At 50.9% G+C, this 18,415-nt stretch overlaps 1 protein-coding gene across 1 annotated transcript in view; it reads right to left on the bottom strand.

Annotated features, from left to right (window-relative positions):
• GRIP2 (glutamate receptor interacting protein 2) overlaps positions 1-17,916 on the bottom strand; it is a 139,112-nt gene extending 121,196 nt beyond the window's left edge. Inside the window, exon 1 of the mRNA XM_013982003.2 lies at positions 17,839-17,916. Within this exon, the coding sequence (XP_013837457.2) occupies positions 17,839-17,893 (55 nt within the window). The 5' untranslated portion in view covers positions 17,894-17,916. The remainder of the gene's footprint in view (positions 1-17,838) is intronic.

Raw genomic sequence — 18,415 nt, 5'->3', positions numbered from 1 at the left:
CCTGCAAGGACGGAGCTGGTCTAGTCACCTGCACCCCAGTGCCCAGAGCATATGTGCAGCAACCAACACTCATTTATGAACAGTGAGTGAAAACCACACCCAGTTCCTAGTGGCCCCAGAAGGTTCTCTTCCCCTCTCCCACTGCTGAGCCATGTGGCCTCTCCTATCCTTCCCTAAGTGGCTTCTTCCAGCCTTAGGTGAGAAGGGGACAAATATGCCTTTACTTTGCCACATGGTGCTCATTTGAATAAGTGCCTTTGTTGCCCTGTGAGGTTCATTTTATGTGTCACCTTGGCTGGGCCATGGTGCCAGCTGTTTGCTCAAATACCAGGCTAGATGTTGCTGTGAAGGTATCTCGTAGATGTAATTGACATTTACAGCCAGTTGACTCTGAGTAAAGCAGATGACCCTCCATCATGTGGTGGGCCTTACCCAGTGAGGTGAAGGTCTTGGGGTAAAGCCTGAGGTTCCCCCAAGAAAAATTCTGCCTCAAGCATGCATCATAGAAAACATGCCTGAGTCCCCAGCCAACCTGAGGTGTGCTATGGATTTCTACATGACAGCCCCACAATCGTGTGAGCCAATTCTTTAAAATAAATATCACTTTTTGATAGAGAGATAGATAGATAGATAGATAGATAGATAGATCTCCTATTGGTTCTGTTTCTCTGGAGGACCCTGACTGGTACACTTGGAGCCTACTCTTTGCACCCAAATGAACACTGAGGCCCCACCATGGACATCAGTTGCTTCTACCTGTCCAACATCCAGACCCTGGTCTTCTGGTAACAACACTCCACAGCATTCCAATTTTGCTCTGGAGAGAGTCCCCTCCCAACCCTCTGTCCATGAAATTCATGGGGCTGATCTTGCTTCCAAGGTGGCATAGTCAGGTTTAGTCAATCAGAGCAGTCCATTCTCCAGGCCACAGTGACTGGCTGGGGAACAGACATGTGACCAAACACTGTCCAGTGGAGGAAGGCTCCAGGACTTTTGGTGGAGCCACCTGTGCACCCTTTCCTCACCAGACAGTAGAATGGTTTGAGTACAGAGCAAAGCCAGAAGCACAGAGAAAGAGAGACAAGGAATGGAGAGATGGAGTTCAGATGTCATCCTTTGAGCTCCTGGATTCAGCCCTTCCTGAACCTGCTTGAACACATAACTCCTCTCTCTTGCTTTTGCCAGTTGGGATTAAGTTTCTGTCATTTATAACCCAAAGTTTCCTGCCTGTTACTGCCTCCTTCACAGGCTTGAGAGTGAGCAGGCGGCCATGGCTCAGTTGACAGGGCATGGCTTATTTTGTACCTCAGGGCATGTGAGCCTGAAGCAGAACTAATGAACAGAGCAACCAAGAGAAGGATATGGAGGGAGAAGAGATAGGAGAAGAGGCCCAACACCAGTGCTGGGGGGCGGGGAACAGGTTGGGAGAGAGGAGAGCAGTTGGCCTGGTGAATTTCCACATGTTGCTCTGTGGCTGTGATACACCTGCTCATCTGCAGGGAACCTGCAGTAAAGTAATGTCTCCACTCCCATTCTCAGTGACGGTCCCACTGCTTCACCTCCATGCGAATGCTCAGCACTGCAGCCTTTTCAACACCAGCCCTTCTGGTGGATATCTCTCTGTGCTTTAACTTCCATTTTCCTTCATGAGATGCTGCCAAGCACCTTTTCACACATTTACCGTCCAGCTGGATCTCCTGTGTGAAGTGCCCACTCAGGTCTCTTGGCCAATTTGCTATTGGTTTGTCTGCCATTTTTATTGTTGATTTATAAGAGCTCCTTACATATTCTGGATGAACCTTTCGGGCTTGTTGTTTTGTGGGGGTTTTTTGTTTGCTTTTTTTTTTTTTTTTGGCTGCACCCACAGCATGTTCCTTGGCCAGGGACTGAACCCATGCCATAGCAGTGATCTGAGCCACTGCAGTGACAATGCCATATCCTTAAACTGCTGTGCTACAAGGGCACTCTGAGCCCTTTTTTCTTGACAATATATGTTAAATATGACTGCAAGGTGGGCATAGAGAGACCACAGGCCACAGATGAGACTCAGGCTTATTTGGAATGAGTCTAAAAGACATCAAGTTGCAAAGTTTAGATATTTTAGGAATCTCTGACCCTACACCTAGATTACATAAAGGACTCCAGCTCAGGCCAGGGAGATCAAGAAAGCAGGAAAGTAAAGGAGGAAGAAGGCCAACAAGTATTTGTCCCATGCCTGATGTGTCGCCTGCTTCATCTCACATGCTCCTGCAGCACTGACCTTCCCAAAACATGAAGACCTGTCAGGGTCACTGCACTGGCTGTTCCCTCTGCCCATGCAGTTCCCTGAACAAGCTCCTTCTCATTGTTCAAGTGTGTGCTCAACCATGACCTCCTCAGCCCTGCCTCAGCTTCATTCATTCTCATTTCATGGCCTGTCGCTAGAGTAGACATCCATTTGTTGACAAGGCACTTGGCTGGCTGGCACACTAGGACAACAGATCCATCAGGCAAGGGGCCATCCGTCTTATTCACACTTTACCCCAGGGCCTAAGGCAGTGTCTTTACCCAGCATCTGCTCAACAAATCTTTGTTGGACAAACTAATAAACAAGGCTCGTGACAGCCCCATAAGGTAAAAGCCAACACATGTCCATTTCACAGATGGAGATGCTGAGACTCAGAGGAGTTGGATCACTTGTCCAAGGTCTCAGAGAAAGTGAGAGGAAGTTCCAAGCTCCTGACTCTACAGGCTGCCCTGTGCCCTGCCCCTCCAAGCTCCTTTTAGCTCTGAGGGCAGTAGTTCCAGGAACTGCTATCCAGGCAAGGGGAACAGGAGAACTGAATGCAGTGGGGACAGTGTGAGGCCAAGACATCTGCCAAGAGGCCAGTGCATGAATCAGAAACAGGCCACGTATGCAAAAACTCAGCCACCACAGTGGTCAAGGAATCTCCAGAGATGCCCTGAGAGTCCCCCTCCAAACCCCCCTACCCCAGAACAGAGGCCTTTTTGGCAGCACCCTTGATGGGGAGCTCATCCCCTCCCAGGGCTGTCCAGTCCAGTCTGGTCTAAGGTGAGCAAGAGATTCTGGGACCTTCCTCTACCTGAGCTTGGCCAGGAGGGAACGCCCAGCACCTCCTGAACTGGAAACTCTGAGTACTGCTGGATATGTGGCAAGAAATTAGGTTAAAGCAGGAATAATCAGCTCATTAACCCCCTCGCTAGACTCCACACACGCATAGAGCCTGTTTTGGAGCGACGTTGCCTGCCATCACTGTCTGCCTGGATCCAAGTGGAGCAGTACAAGTGAGATATTTTATTTATGTGTCGTGCATATTTATTAGGAAGGAGTAAATAAATTAGCTGCTTGCCATCTGTAACCACCAGCCCACATGAAGCTCCCTCCCGCTTCCTCCGCCTCGGGGGAGGAGCCACACTAGCAAAACCCAGATCCTATAAAGAAGGGGTTTCTTTTCTAGTAAGATTTTCTCCAGGGTTTGAGCAGCCTAGAATTACAAATTTTCTGAAAAGAAATGGATATAGGGTACTATTTTAGGCCACCTGCCAGTAGCTGATCTCCCAGCAAGCCTAGGAGGTGGGCAGACTGTCATCCTCATTTAAAAGATGAAGACAAGGAGGCTTAGAGAGGTCAAGTCACTTGCCCAGGGTCACACAGCAAATGAGTGGAAGAGCTAAGCTCAAGCCAAGGGAGGCTGAAAGATTTCTGTGATGTGCTGGGGAGAAAGGCTGGACCAGGAGGCAATTATATTCTGGTTTTGGTGCTGGCTGCTGTGGGACCCAGGCTGGCCCTTTAACTCTCTTGGCCCTTCTCTGTTGAATGAGGAAAAAAAATATGACAGGACAGACTTCACATGGTGGAGAAGCAAATCATCTGAAACCTGAGGGCCTTCCAGCACACCTCAGGGGCTCCTGACTCTCCTGCTAAAGGGACAAGACAGCACACCCCCCACCCCCTACCCCAGGCTTGCTGTGTAACTCTGGGCACTTCAGTGAACTTCACAGAGCCTCAGTGTTCCCCTCTGTAAAATGGAAAAACAACTAGGTTGGGGAGGGCCTCAGCTGCAAGGAAGAAGACCTCACGGTTGCAGAAAACCTTGCAGGTCTATTAGAGGTAAGCAGCAGGTTGGGCCAAGACCAGAAGGGCAGGAGGGAACCCAGAAGGCCCGTTAGTGCTCTAGAGCCCAGAGAGGGGCCATGACTTGCCCAGGGCCACACAGCAATCACAGCCATGGGGAGCCTCAGACCATCTGCCTCCAAGGCTGCGGAGACAGAGGCCAGGGCGCTGAGCCAGCACTGTCCAAGCTTAGCCTGGATCTGAATCTTTTATGAAGCGCCATAAATCTCTCCAGAATTGTTCCTGCCCACAGCCCACAATCACTGCCTCGCTGCCTCTGCTTCCCTGCAGGCCCTTTTCATTAAATTAAGTGCAGAATCCAATGCAATTGCTTTTGATTTTCCCCAAGGGGCCACCTGCCACCTCGCTCCAGGGTGCCTACAGGGCCAGGGCTGCTGCAGGGTGATCACACACCTTCACAAACAGCACAGAGATTTCTAGAGAAAACATTTTTTAAGATGTTTGACTTAGTTTTTTCACAGCTGACATTAGGGAGCCTCCACGTGCTGGCACAGCCCCCGGAAAGCCCCAGGAAGTAGAATAGGCCCAATTCACACAGAGGGACAGTTCAAAGCAAACCGACACCCACCAGGTCTCCAGTTCCAGAGAGAGGGAGTTGGGGGTGGGAAGCTGCAGATGGGTAGAGCCAGCTTGTCAGAGGGCCACGGTCAGGGGGAAAAGGCATGAGCTACTGCAGGAAAAAGACAGGTCAGACTTGAAGGAGTCCAGAAGCAGCCCAGGTATGCTTTGCACCCAGCAAGTCTCAGCCCCCGCCTCCATGCCCCCCAACTCCTTCACAAGGAGGAAACAACAAGAACAGCACATGCACAACCAGTCTCCCAGGACTCTCAGAAGAAACTCAGGCTTCTCCCCTTAGCCTACAGGGCCCTGCTGAGCCCTCTAGCCTCACCCCACTCCACTCTCTGGCAAGCAGGCCTCCATTCCTGAAACACAGTGCACTCCTTCCCCAGGGCTCTCCCCCCACTGGTTCTACCGCTTGGAAAGCTTCTTTTCCAGGTCTTCCCTTGGCTGGTCCCAGCATAAATTTCACCCCCTCCAGAAGGCCCTGCTGGACCACCTTGTCACCCTTTACCATCTCACCCCATTTCTTTGTCTTCTGAGCAGCACTTTGCTTCCGTGAACTCTTTCGTATGTGTTCACCTGTTTATAGCCCACCTCCCCTGCTCGATAAAGGCAAAGAGACTCTGTCTCATTCATTGCTGCAGCCCCAGCGCTTAGGGCAGTGGCCAACACATGGTACATCGTCGTTAAACAACTGTAAATGAATGAAAACACTGAAGGAAGAAATCAGTCCCATGGGGTCTGATAGGTCTGACACCTGGGCCAAGATACAGGCAGGAGGGAGGCAGCAAATGCCTGGGGTCCAGCAAATGGATGACAGCCCCCTCCCAGCCCCCACCACCTAAGGTTGGTTCCCAGAATCAAAGGTGCAGGAGGGAGGAGGTAGCTTCCTAGAGGGAGTGGGGAGGCCTCATGGGATATGCAGGGTAAGAAATGGCCTAGAACATGAGGAATAGTAATGCTCCAGGAAATCATGTAGCCATTAAAAATGACAGGTGTAAGAAATAACATCTGCAGGGGAGAAGCCTTAGCAGAACTGCCTTATTTATACTATGTGTTGCAGCAAAATGCTACAAACAACCTTGTTATGCAACTGGGGTGGGGGTGGTAAGCAGGTAAATAAACTATGTCCCATACAGCCACTGGACTAGATGTTCTGCAGCTAGAATAATCCAGGGAGAGGCTGACCCTACAAAGACAACTAAAAAAAGAGCAAAACATAAACTCCTCTATGTCATATGACCTCAACAAAAATAGACAGTGGCAAGAGCTCCCGTTGTGGCTCAGCAGTTAACGAATCCGACTAGAAACCAGGAGGTTCCGGGTTCGATCCCTGGCCTCTCTCAGTGGGTTAAGGATCCGGCGTTGCTGTGACCTGTGGTGTAGGTTGCAGACGTGGCTCAGATCTGACATTGCTGTGGCTCTGGTATAGGCCGGTGGCATCAGCTCCAATCCCATCCCTAGCCTGAGAACCTCCATATGCCGCAGGTGCAGCCCTAAAAACAAAACCAAAAAAATAGACAGCAGAAAAAAGACTGGAAGGAAATGCATCAGTGTCCCTGGAGGGTGACCTGACAAAGGATGATTTTCATTTTCTTCTTGGTCTTTTATCTTTCTTTACAAAATGGTCTACCTTTGGAGTTCCCATCATGGCTCAGTGGTTAATGGATCCAACTAGGAACCATGAAGTTGCAGGTTCGATTCCTGGCCTTGCTCAGTGGGTTGAGGATCCAGCGTTGCTGTAAGCTGTGGTGTAGTCTGCAGACGTGGCTCAGATCCCACATTGCTGTGGCTCTGGCGTAGGCCAGCAGCTACAGCTCCAATTCGACCCCTGGCCTGGGAACCTCCATATGCCGTGGGAGCAGCCCCAAAAATGGCAAAAAGACCAAAAAAAAAAATGGTCTACCTTTAACAACAATTGCATGCTTAACGGGTGGGAGTCAGGGGTAACTTCATTTCAAAGGATACTATTATTCTTTAATGACAGCAAAAGGCCAGAGGAATGTGTAGGCAGTATCAATGCTGCATGGAGAGGGAGGGAAGGGGCCTTGCAAGGTCTTTTTTTAAATTGATATTGCTGTGCTTAATTATTTTAAATAGTTTAAATATCTGATACACATAAGGTTTCTTTATTGGAAACATAGACAAAGGAAGTGTCAGGAAACTGGTCAAAAGGAAGGTCAAGAAACCAGTTCCATTTTAGGGACCAAGTGGGGCCTTCTCCCCTCTGGGCTTCTGTCTCCTGGTCTATAGAATGGGGTTTGCCCCCCCCCCATTGTTGCTGGAGGATACAGGCCTCTATAGAAGGAGTGTGCCTGTGCCCAGCACTTAGCAGACACTTAGGAAATGCTGGTGCCCTCTGCCCACCAAAAAAGGGAGACCTCAGCCAGAGTCACTCCAACTGTCACACACCCATCAGGTAGGCAGGGAGTGGTCACCAAACCCTTTTGATCTTGCACTCCCAGCTACAGAAAATGTCTGTACCCTTCTCTGCAATAACTGGCGTGCGTTATTTATGGATTACCCAGGCTCTCCTCTATCTGTGTATCACATCATACAGCACAGGCAAAAATAGAAGAAGAAGAAAAAAAAAAGAAAGTGTGATCAAACACAAATGTAAACTGAAGCTCTTAATATTTTTTTCCATGTTCCTCCTCAAGAGACATCCTGGATGTGGTAGCCACACCCCGCTTTGGGGACCACTAGCCCAGCCTGTGAGCTCCTGGAGGGCAGGGGTCACTACCGGCTCAGGCAGCCAATCATCCCAGCACATTGTTGATGCTCACTCAAGAGCAGTTTGCAGGGAGGTCTGGGGGTTGGGGTTGGTTTCTATTTGAAAGAAACCAACCACCACAAAAAGTACATCAGTCAAACAAGAGTCTGAGCCCTCGGGTCTGAGGAACCCTGGGCTCCCCATGGGACCTGGGCCACACTCTCCTCTTTGGACAGTGTCCTGGCCTAGAGTCCGAGACCTAAGCTGGAACAAGTGGTCTCTGCGGGAGGGGCCTTCCTGCTGTCCGCAGGTACCACCCACTTGAGGGAGGCAAGGCAGCCTCTCTGGGAAGCCAGGTGGCCACAGTGACCTACCCCTCCAGGGGCCCAGGCTCACTATAAAATACAGCTGCCCTCATCCCGCCTGCCCTCCAGGACTTCTGCCAACCCAGAGCCAGGTGCCCATAAACCCAGATGTAAATCTTGAGACCCAGATCCGTCAGGACAGAGGCAGACAATAAATTCAGGGCTCCAGGGTCTCTGGCAAAAGCATCTTGGGAGAATTCATTTTCCACCCGGGATAAATGACCCTTGCTGGACAAGAGAGGGGAAGCATTTGCTTGTTCAGTTGAAAAGGACTGTTTGAAGGGCACTCCCCTGGGGTCCCCCAACTGGGTTGCCAGCTCCAGGGGCTACCTGTCCAGGAACCTCCAGGACAGGGGTCTCAGGGTGGGCCCCTCCCACTCAGCCCCCTAAACCCACTCTTGCCCATCTCCCCTGCTCAATGAAAGACACCAGCATAACCCCCTAGGCCCTGAGGAATCCCAGTCAGGAAACCCAGAGCATCACCAGGCCTCGGTCGGGTCTCCCCCATCATCCATGCCATATCTGGCCTTATTCGCTGTCTGCCTCCCTCTGCTCTGGGCTTCTGGTCTGAGGCCAAACCAAAGTCACCACCTGGCTAGCTCAGGGACCTTGAACAAGTAAAACCACCTCAGATTTTGATCTTTCTTTTATAAAATTACACAAATCCCAAAAGGGAATGTAAGCTGGAAGAGCCATTTTGGAGAACCCCAGGGCCTTGGGGTTAGGAGTAATCAGTTTCTCTTCAGATGCAGTTGTGATCACATCATGTTGATCTTTAAAAGTCCCAATGTTTGAATGACTCTTCTTTGGGTCCAATATATCTCATAATAAAAGGGCAAAGTGCAGAAGTGCACGAGAGCAGACCACCGCTTGAGATGGGGGAAGAACAGGAATGTACAGTTGCTTATGTACACGTAGAAGAAACGTCTAGAAGGATATGCTAGAAAGAGATGATGGCTGTTGTCTACCATGGGAGGTGGGAACTGGGCAAACAAAGGCAGATGCTGGAGAAAAATTCTTCACAGATGTGGGAGTTTTCTTTCTTTCTTTTTTTCTTTTCTTTTTTTTTTTTTCTTTTTTAGAGTTGCACCTGTGGCATATGGAAGTTCTCAGGCCAGGGGCTGAATAAGGGCTACAGCTGCCAGCCTACACCACAGCCACAGCAATGCTGTATCCCAGCTGCATCTGCAACCTATGCCACAGCTTGTGGCAATGCCAGATCCTTAACCCACTGAGCAAGGCCAGGGATTGAACCTGCATCCCCACAGATGCTATGTTGGGTTCTTAAACCACTGAGCCACAACGGGAACTCCCCCAGTGATGTGTTTTGAGGTTTGAACCATGTGACCCCTGAGTTCTCACTCCAATCCCCTGTTGATGGAAGTTGGTTTCTGCCCTTTGTTTCTGTTTTTTGTTTCGTATTATTTTGTTTGTCTTTTTAGGGCCGCACCCACAGCATATGGAGAGTGCCAAGCTACGGGTTGAAATGGAGCTGTAGCCACGAGCCTATACCACAGCCACAGCAACGCCAGATCCAAGCTGCACCTGTGACCTCACCACAGTTCATGCCAACACAGGATCCTTAACCCGCTGAGCGAGGCCAGGGATCAAACCTGCATCTTCATGGCTACTAGTCAGGTTCTTAACCCACTGAGCCACAGTGAGAACTCCTGCCCTTTGTTGTTTTTTTTTCACTAACACTACAATGAAGGTCCTTGTTGCCTTATGCATCTGTGCTAGATTTTTCTCTAGAACAGATTCTTAGAAAAGGGATGGATGGATCAATGCATGTGAGCGCCTTCCATATTGACAGATAACCATCAAACTGTCCCCCAAAACAGCCTGTCACCTGCTTGCTGCATATGTCAGTTTCTGCTCCCCCATGGTCTCACCAACAGTAGATGCTACAAAATTTTCCCCTCAAAATTGGTATCATGCTGTGAGTGTTTTTCTAACGCTAACAGCATAATCCCCTGAAATGGTGAGGTTGGCCATCTTTTCATTCACTTTCTGTCCATTTGTGCTTCTTCTTCTAGTAACTTCCTGCTATAATCCATGCCATTCCTCTAAAGCTGCTTATCTTTTCTTATTGATTTGCACATCTCCTAGCACTCCCAGCTAATACTCTGAGTATTATTCCTTATCGGGGGTGTATGTTGTAAAGAACTCTTCCTCCTGGTCTGTGGCTTGTCTTTGAACTTTGTGAATGGTTTCCTTGGTCATATACAAAGTCTACATTTTTATGTAGTCCAATCTCCATCCTTTCTTTCACAGCATCTGCTGCTGGAGCTTCTTTCCTCATCTGATAACCCTGCTTGCAGAGTTGTTACAAGGAGTAAATAACGCATCCAGAAGTGCTGAGCAAATGTTCTTAAAAATGATAAGGACATTCATTCTGGGGGGGGGGTCTCCCTGCCTCACCCTGCCTCTGAGCCCCCTGGCAGGCAGCAGGAGCTTTCTGAAGCTATCACTCCCCTGCTTGAAACATTTAACTGCCTCAAGAGATGAAGCTTAAACTCCTTTAGGGGGGTGACTTCAAGGTCTCATGCACTGGGCAAGTACGGGAACTTATCATCGGTTGGATATAGGGTGGGGGTGACCATACTCCACAGAGGACAGCAGAAATGCAAGCCCAGGGTTGCCAGATCCTTTGAAGAAAGCTGCACATCTGTTTTTTAAATGTGAACTCTCCCCCCTGCCCTCTCCCACATACACTTAAAATTTAAAGGCAACTAACTTTTTAAGCCACTGTCGAGGTCAAACAAGGTCCATTTCTGAGCTGGGGATGACTATTTCTTCCCTTACAATGTGGACCCACTCCACCTTTCCAGAACTGTGCCCCATTCTCCCCCCACACACACACTTCATGCAGCTTTCATGCCAGCCACACTGCACAGCTGTGGACACAGCATGTTTTCCTGAACTCTGTGCGCTTGCACATGCTGACCTCTTGGTCTTAAATGCCATTCCCTGCTCTGTTCCTTCCTGGCCAACTCATAGTTGCTCTTTAAAACCCAGGTCAGATGTCAGTTCCTATTCCCCAACCCAGACAGAATTCCATGCTCCTTCCCTGAGCGCGCCACCACTGTGACTCCTGGGATTTGCAAAGGGAGCAGCCTGGGGTCACAGAAAGAGTCTTGGCTCAGGAGAAAGATATTCCTCAGGTGAAATTCCTGCTCTGCCACCTTCCAGCAGTGCATTCTCAGGCAAGTGACTTAACCTCTTGAGTTTTCCAACTGTGAGTGGAGATAATGAGCGCTGTATGTGGTCAGCTTTCTGGGAGACAAGTGAAACAGCATTAAGAGAAAGTCCTGGGACATAGTAGGGGCTTAATAACAGTTCGTGGAATGAAAGAATAAATTTTAAAAATGAGCAAATATTTCCTGAGGCTGCTCTGGACTCAGCACATGAAAAGTTAGCTAATTTTCTGGAAGGGAGCCTGGGAGTTATCTAAACTCCTGTGTGGCCTGCCCTTTATGGCAATCTCTCACTTTCGGAAAAGGCTGTGGACCATCCACCTCCCAGTAGCATGCACTCTGAGGAGCCATCAAGGCAGAGGGGTGAGTCCCCAGAGGGTAAGCTGAGGCAGACCAGCCAAAGGAGGCACAGAGGGAAGGTCCAAGCCCCTGGTGTTTGCGAAAGACAGCCAGAGGCAGCAGCCCACAGGGCACAGCCCCACATCCTTGCGCACTGTGAGGTCAGGGGCCCCCTGGGTTTTCTTTAGCACTGTGTGCCTAAGTCTAGCCTGTATCAGGTGCTCAAAAAATGTCTGCTGATTAAATTGATGACTTAATTAAATAATATGAATAAGGGTGCTCTGCAAAGTGTAAACTGCCATGCAAATGTATCTGGCAGCTCCACGAGAGGAGCTCCCTGCCTCCCTTGTCCTGGCCTGCTCCCAGGCTGGGACATCTGTGCTGGACACTGAAGACCCACAAATGGACGGTACGGGGTTCCTGCCCCATGCAGCTCCATATCTAATGGAGGAGGTAGATGAGCAAACACAGAGTTATGCTCCAACAAGAGAGGAGCCAGGACAGAAACATGGTGGGAAAGACCAATTCTGCCATGTTGGGAGGAGGGGCAACAGGAAGCCACATGCTGGCCTAGTCTCAGGGTTGGAACTAGAGGAAACAATAATTTGCTAAGTGAAAAAGAAGGATGGGGAGAAGCACTCCATACAAGGGGAGCAGCCTGAGCAACAGCTCAGAGGCGGGGCAGAACAAGGTCTGTGCTCAATTAGGGAGCAAAGAAAGGTTAGTGCAGCCAGATCCCCAAGGGCCCTGAATATCAGAGGCCTCCAGCTTCAGAAGGAGTGTCATTTGACCCTCAGAGTTCCTTTGAATTGGTGTTTAGCATTTTAAACTTGGGAAGTAGTGTGTAAGACTCTAGATGTTTAGCTTCTCTAGGAAAAAACTGAATGATCTTTATAGGAGCCAGGGCTCCTGTAAAGTCTAACTCTCTGGTTCAACTTTGTCCCCCAGGCCTATTCACTCCCTTGGCCCACAAATATTTACTGAGCAATTAGTACATGTCAGGCAATGTGCTAGTTCCTGGGGATACCATGAAGAATAAGATAGGCACAGTCATGGCCCTCATGGCACTTATATTTTGGTGGGAGAGAATGGCAACCAATATGAACATAACAGAAGGTCAGGCAGGGCAAAAAGCTGGGAAAGAAAAGAAAAAGTTACAGGGCTAAAGGGCACCATTTTAGATCAATGGCCAGAGAAGGCCTCTGTGAGGAGGAAACAGTTGCACAGTTCTAAATGAAGTGAGTGAACCATGTACACAGAAAGTGAAAGATCAATATAGCAAAAGGAACAGCAAGTGCAAAGGACCTGAGGCCTCCTTCATTCACCTTCTGGGTCACTTGCCTTGCCCATTAGGCATTTAAGTGTGAGACCCCTACTCTAAATCATAAAGCATAAGGGGTAATGTGCAACAGGCAAAAACCACCCCTAGATGTGTATTTCAGATAGAACACCTTTTATGAGTGTTAAAGGAGGCAGGGGAAACAGGGAGATGGATGGAAGGCATTGTATGGTTTTCCCCCCTGCTGGAAAAAAGTATCAGGATAACAATGAAGAAGTAGAGAAGGTTCATCATACGTTGCACATTCAAACTTGTGCCCAGGACAGAGAAGTCAAGAGTGAGAGCAGGGAAATCCTCATTTCCTTCCTCACCAGCTGCATCATCTGCCAAGCCCTGCAAAGTGGGAGGCAGGAGTGGTGAGAGAGAGACTGAGAATGGTAAACCTTCTGCAGCCCCAGAACTGTTTGTTGTTGTTGTTGTTGTGTTTTTTTTTTTTTTCCCCAAGCCTATCCGGGCTGCTGCTTCTGAAAGTCAGCTGCAAAGGAGACGATTCAGTAAGATTTTTGTTTGTTTCCCCATCCCCTATCTAAGCAAAATGAAAGTGTAGATTCCTTGTCCTTTTGCCCACAAAGTAAAAGAAAAAAAGATACTACTGTTGTTAAAAAGGAGAGAAAAATTTACAATCTTATACCATCCTTCTTGTCTGGGCAGGGAGTGGGAGGCAATTCTACACGCTGACATCACAGTCCGCGTCACAGGACATAACTTCCGCCACTCAAAGCTTTATTTGCATTTTTGGAGGTACAGGGAGATGTTTAAAATCAGCTCCCGTGTTGACACTGCAGTTATTAAAACCAAACAAAATATCCATTCCCAAGTCTAGCTGGTTCTCCTTAAATTTATCTGGGCCACTACTACCTGATTTAAGGCAACGAGCAGATGTTTCACAGCAGGAAGCACATTAGCTCCAGATGCCACCGCTTTGTTCAAGACGGCACACATACACACTAGCAGACACACACACACACTCAGGGCAGTGAATGTTTGCAGCTCCCCTTCCAGCATTTGGCATGCCCACATGGACCATTTGTAACCTCTGCTTGCAGTTCTGACAGAGAGATGAGCAGCAGGAGTAAGTAGCCAATCAGATCCCACCCCATCGTCTTCCTGTCGTCTCCTAGGTAACCAGCACAGGGACACATCAGCTAGCTGGGTACCACAGGGACGGACACACACACACACACAGACATATGTTTCCCTAAAAGTCCATAATTGCAGAGATGCTAAACGTGCCTATCAGGACCCTGGACAGCTCCTCCACAGCCAGTATTTCAGTACCCCAGGTTCCCACCTGTCCTGCTGCCTCAGCTCCTACAGCTTTCCCACCTCTGCCCCTATATTCATGCCACTCCTCTGCCTGGCATGTCTCTCCCTGCTGCCATCTCCATCATTTAAAACCTTGCTCACCATCGGAGCCAGCCCAAGTCCTTGGTCAAGACTTCCAACAGCTCCCATCACAGAATAAAACCCACAATCCTTCCCCTATGGTGACCTGGCCTTTCATGATCTGGCTCCTCCAGCCTAGTCATTCATCCCTGTCCTCTTTCATTTCTTCTTTCTCTTCCTACAGCAGGTCAAACCTATCCTCCCCATACCACCCCCTTGGTACTAGCTGTTCCCTCTGCCTACATGGCTCTTCCTTCAGCTCTTGGCATGACTGAGCTTCCTTGATCTTTAGTCTTGGCTCAAAAGTCACCTTCTCAGAGATGCATCCCCTGACCCCCCTCTCCCCACAGACCACCCTTTCTGAATAAGTCCCCTCCCTTGGGACTCTCCACATTGCTATACATTCCTGTGTTGTCATTTTACTGCTGACTCTGAAACGATCCCTTTCCTATCAATTTGCTTACTTATTCTCTGTCTCCCCTACTAGAATGTAAAGTCTGTTACAGCAGGATCTTTGTTTTGTTCATGGCTGTATCCCCAGCCCCAGAAAAGGGCCCAATAAATATTTATTGAATGAATTAAAAGTCATCTCCTCCTTACTGCTTCTATATTTCCCCATCTCTCTAATAAGAGAGTTGGATGTGATGACTTCTATTAACCCTCCTGGCTAACATTCCAAGAGTCCATTAGAGAGCAGAAAGGACTGGCATAAGGAGGAAAATTAATCAGGCCACACCACGGGAAGACTCTGCCAGTGGAGCTCTGACCTTCTCCACTTGGTCGCAGCGCCCTCCTCCTCTGTGCAGCCTCACTCATAGGAACTGGCTGCTGCTTTCATCTTCAAGGTCCCCAAGCACTGGACACCTTGAACTTTTGTTATCTGAGGGACTGGGGGCAACTCAAAGCTGAACACTGGCTTTTATTTTTCTGATACCAAACAAAGATCAGCAAGAGCCTTGGGGCGGGGGTGGGGTCCTCTAGAAATGTTTGCTGTGATGAATAGAAGAAAATATGTCACTGTCTACAGGGCCATAAACATCAAAGTGGAAGTGCATTAGAATACAAGTCACACACATACACCCCTCAAAAGCATCAGGAAGTTAGAATCAAAAAGTTACCCAACTTCAGTGGCTGCATGTATCTCTCTTCAAGGGACATGATTACTACATAAGGTTCTAAAAACTGTGCAGTGATCTGGACATATATTTTGTGTAAATGTGTGCTGAACATAACCATGCTTTTGGCCAACCTCACTGGGCAAGGCTAGGTGGTAGATTCAAGTGGCTACATGGCAGACACAACCCAGATTGGATCCCCCAGACTTTAGGATTAGGGAGCCTCAAGCTAACCGCTCATAACCCAGAAATCCACCTTGAGTCCTGAATTCTCCACTGACCAGTACACCAGATCATTTCCTGTAAAGATCAGAAGAGGAAGAACGAGATTAGCATTTCTGGAGCACCTACTATGTGCTGGGCCCTGTTAACACTGACTTTTCAATACTACCTGCAAGGTTACTCTTCCTACTTTATAGATGAAAAACTTGAAGCTCAGAAGAATTAAGCAGTGTGCCCAAGATCACACAGCTCACAAGCAGTGGGGCTAAGCTGGGGACATGAATCTGGCCTCCAAGTCCCCCAGTTCTTTACCTGGGGCCTTAAATTACACCACAGAATTAGCAGATAAGCTGGTCTTGTTAAAATGTCCGTCCTGCTAGCTGAAGCTTTTCTCTAGGATGCCAGGTCTGTGCCCCAGTCTCTGCATCTCTGTCACCCTCAGGCTTGGCTGACCTCCCACCACAATCTCGTCCATCTGGACCCACATCTCAGAGTTTCTCAATTGAGACCCAGCCCACAGGAAACAATTATTCCATGGCCGAGAGAAAGCTGGGGGTTTTGTCTTTTTAAAATAGTCATTTCCTGCCAGCGCAGGTAGATGCAATGGCCACCCTCTGATTTTTGCTGGGCTCAAAGATCAATCTCAAGTACAATTTTTCCACAGAAAATTCAAATGCTGGGTACCTCATGTCATGAAGGGAGGGAGAAGTAGCCTCCAGTCAAGAGATGTGCCAGTGGCAAGCAAAAGGACTGCAGGTATCACAAGACCCACGTGCCCCATACATATCACACCAAGCCTCGTGCACACCCACATGCGTCTCACACGTGCCACCCACCCGCCTCCATGCACACCTCACATACACACCACCCGCAGGCCTCACCCATGCCACACACACATGGGGACAGGGACTCAGGAGCAAGAGAGTAGCCCCCTCCCTCTCAGGACCACAGGCCCCACTTCCCAGCCTGCTCTGGGCTGTGTGCTATGCCAGGGCCAAGACTTCATTTAAGCCTCCCTGGGCCCTCTCCTTACAGACACAGAAAGTGAGCCTCAGAGAGAGGGAATGGCTGGTCCAAAACCCCAGAGCATGCCTGTGGCTGAGCTGCCTTGTTTTCTGAAGGTTGATGATGCAAGATTTTCTTCCTGATTTACTCCATTCCTTGGGGGTGAGGCCCTCCTTTTTGGCAGCTCTATCCATCTACCTCCTCCCTCAACTGAAAGGAAGGAAACCTGGGTGCCCCCTGTGCAGGGGGTTACAGATCTGACTTAGCCCCTGGGACAGGACAGGAGGGACAAGGACCCCTAAGCTGTCCTCCTCCTCCCCTCCCTTGGGCCCCAAACAGGAGCTTCTGGCCTGGACTGGCTCCTTTCGCATGAACTGAGTCAGGCTCCACTTGGGGGGCAGACAGGATGGAAGGAGGGGTGCTGGCACCTCCAAAATCTTGCCGGGGACATAGACTTGTATTCATCTCCCATCTTTACCACCTCCTGGCTGTGTGACCTTGGGCAAGAGGCATTCTCTCTGAAGCTCAGGTGAGAACAGGGCCCTGTAAGGTGGAGAAAACAGCGCCCTCCTGAGGGGTGGCCATGAAGGTTAGAGCCAGAGGCGGAAGTGAGGGCCAAGGCACACAGTGCACGCTGCCTACAACTGAGCCATCGCGCCCCCCAAGTGTGCGCAGCTGCCATTCCCACCTCACTTGCCCCCCGCAATTCTCAGTTAACCCTAAAGCCGAACTTGCCCCTGCTGTGGAGGGCCCAAACAGGGATCCCTCTTCCTCCTCCCTCCGCGGCCAGCGGCCCAGACAACAGGTAAGCGGTGGAGCGGCCCCTGAGGCAGCGGGGCGGCGGGGGCTGCGCCGCAGCGCTGCGGCAGGGCCCGGCCGGGCAGGGGGAAGCGCCGCTGGGCCCACGTCCGCCCCGCACCCGCTCCCGCCTGCCTCCGGCCTCTTTGCAACTTTGAGGAACTGCTGACTCGGGGGTCGGCGCAGGGCTGCCGAAGGGCGTGCGAAGCAAAGTTAGGTTCCAGCGACTGCAGTTCCAGGATCCCAAGGCCCCCGGCGTGAACGTCCGCACACTCAGACCCACGACAAACTCGCAGGGGGCAAAGAGGCACGTGGTCGCCGCGCCGGCCCGCGCTGCTCCAGCAACCGGACTTGAGCGATGGTCCAGGGCTGCGCCCTGGAGCGTCCAGAGCCTTCGCCCCAGCCCACCTCCGCGCGCCTCGTGCAGCCCCCGGCCGGGCTTCCCCCGGCCGGGCGCGCTCCGCACCGCGAGTCCTACGGTCACCCCTTCCAGCTCACCGCTTCGGGGCGCTCCCCTCCCGCGCCTCGGAGGCAGGCGGCCGTCGCCCTTCGCCTCTGGCAGGGACCCTCTGCGGGCGCCCCCCGCCAACCTCGCGCTGGGCCCGCCCTCCGCGCCGCGTGCCGCGCGGGTGCTCACTGGCGTGGGCAGCGGCCGCGTCCTACCTTCGTCCGGTAGCCGCTGCAGGCAGAGCGCGAGGTTCCTCCGCCAGCTCCGCATCCCCGCGGCCACCCTGCGGCTCGGCCCGGCCTCGCCAGCCCGGCCCCGGCCCCGGCCCCGCCCCCGCCGGGCAGGGCAGCGCAGCGCAGCGCTGGGGAGGGCCGCGGGCCACGGGCGCGTCGGGCATGGGCGGCCGCCAAGGGTCCGGGGGCCCGGGCGGGCGCCAGGCGCTCCGCTCCGCTCCCGAGCCCGCGGCTGAGCAGACGCTCCCGAGAGCGCGCGCTTTCCCGGGTGCGGGGGCGAGGGGGCGGGGCGGCGGGCGGGGGCGGCGCAGAGCGCGGCCGGAGGGGACCTGCAGCTGCCCGAGTCCTCCCGCGCCACCTTACACGGCCCCCGCACTTATCAGGTCCCAACAAAGCTAATCGCCACCAATTAGTTGGTGAATGAATGAGTGAAACAATGAATGGTTAAATAAATGGGAATAAGTGAGGGAATGAAGGAGTGAATGAATGGGTGTATGGATAAGTGAGAAAATGAGTGACGGAATGAGTGAATGAAAGACTGAATGAATGAATGAATTAG

This window comes from Sus scrofa, chromosome 13 (genome assembly GCF_000003025.6).
Source record: "Sus scrofa isolate TJ Tabasco breed Duroc chromosome 13, Sscrofa11.1, whole genome shotgun sequence".
Taxonomy (NCBI): Eukaryota; Metazoa; Chordata; class Mammalia; order Artiodactyla; family Suidae; genus Sus; species Sus scrofa.
The sequence above is the reverse complement of the archived record's forward strand: the minus strand, read 5'-3'. Positions and strand labels throughout refer to the sequence as shown.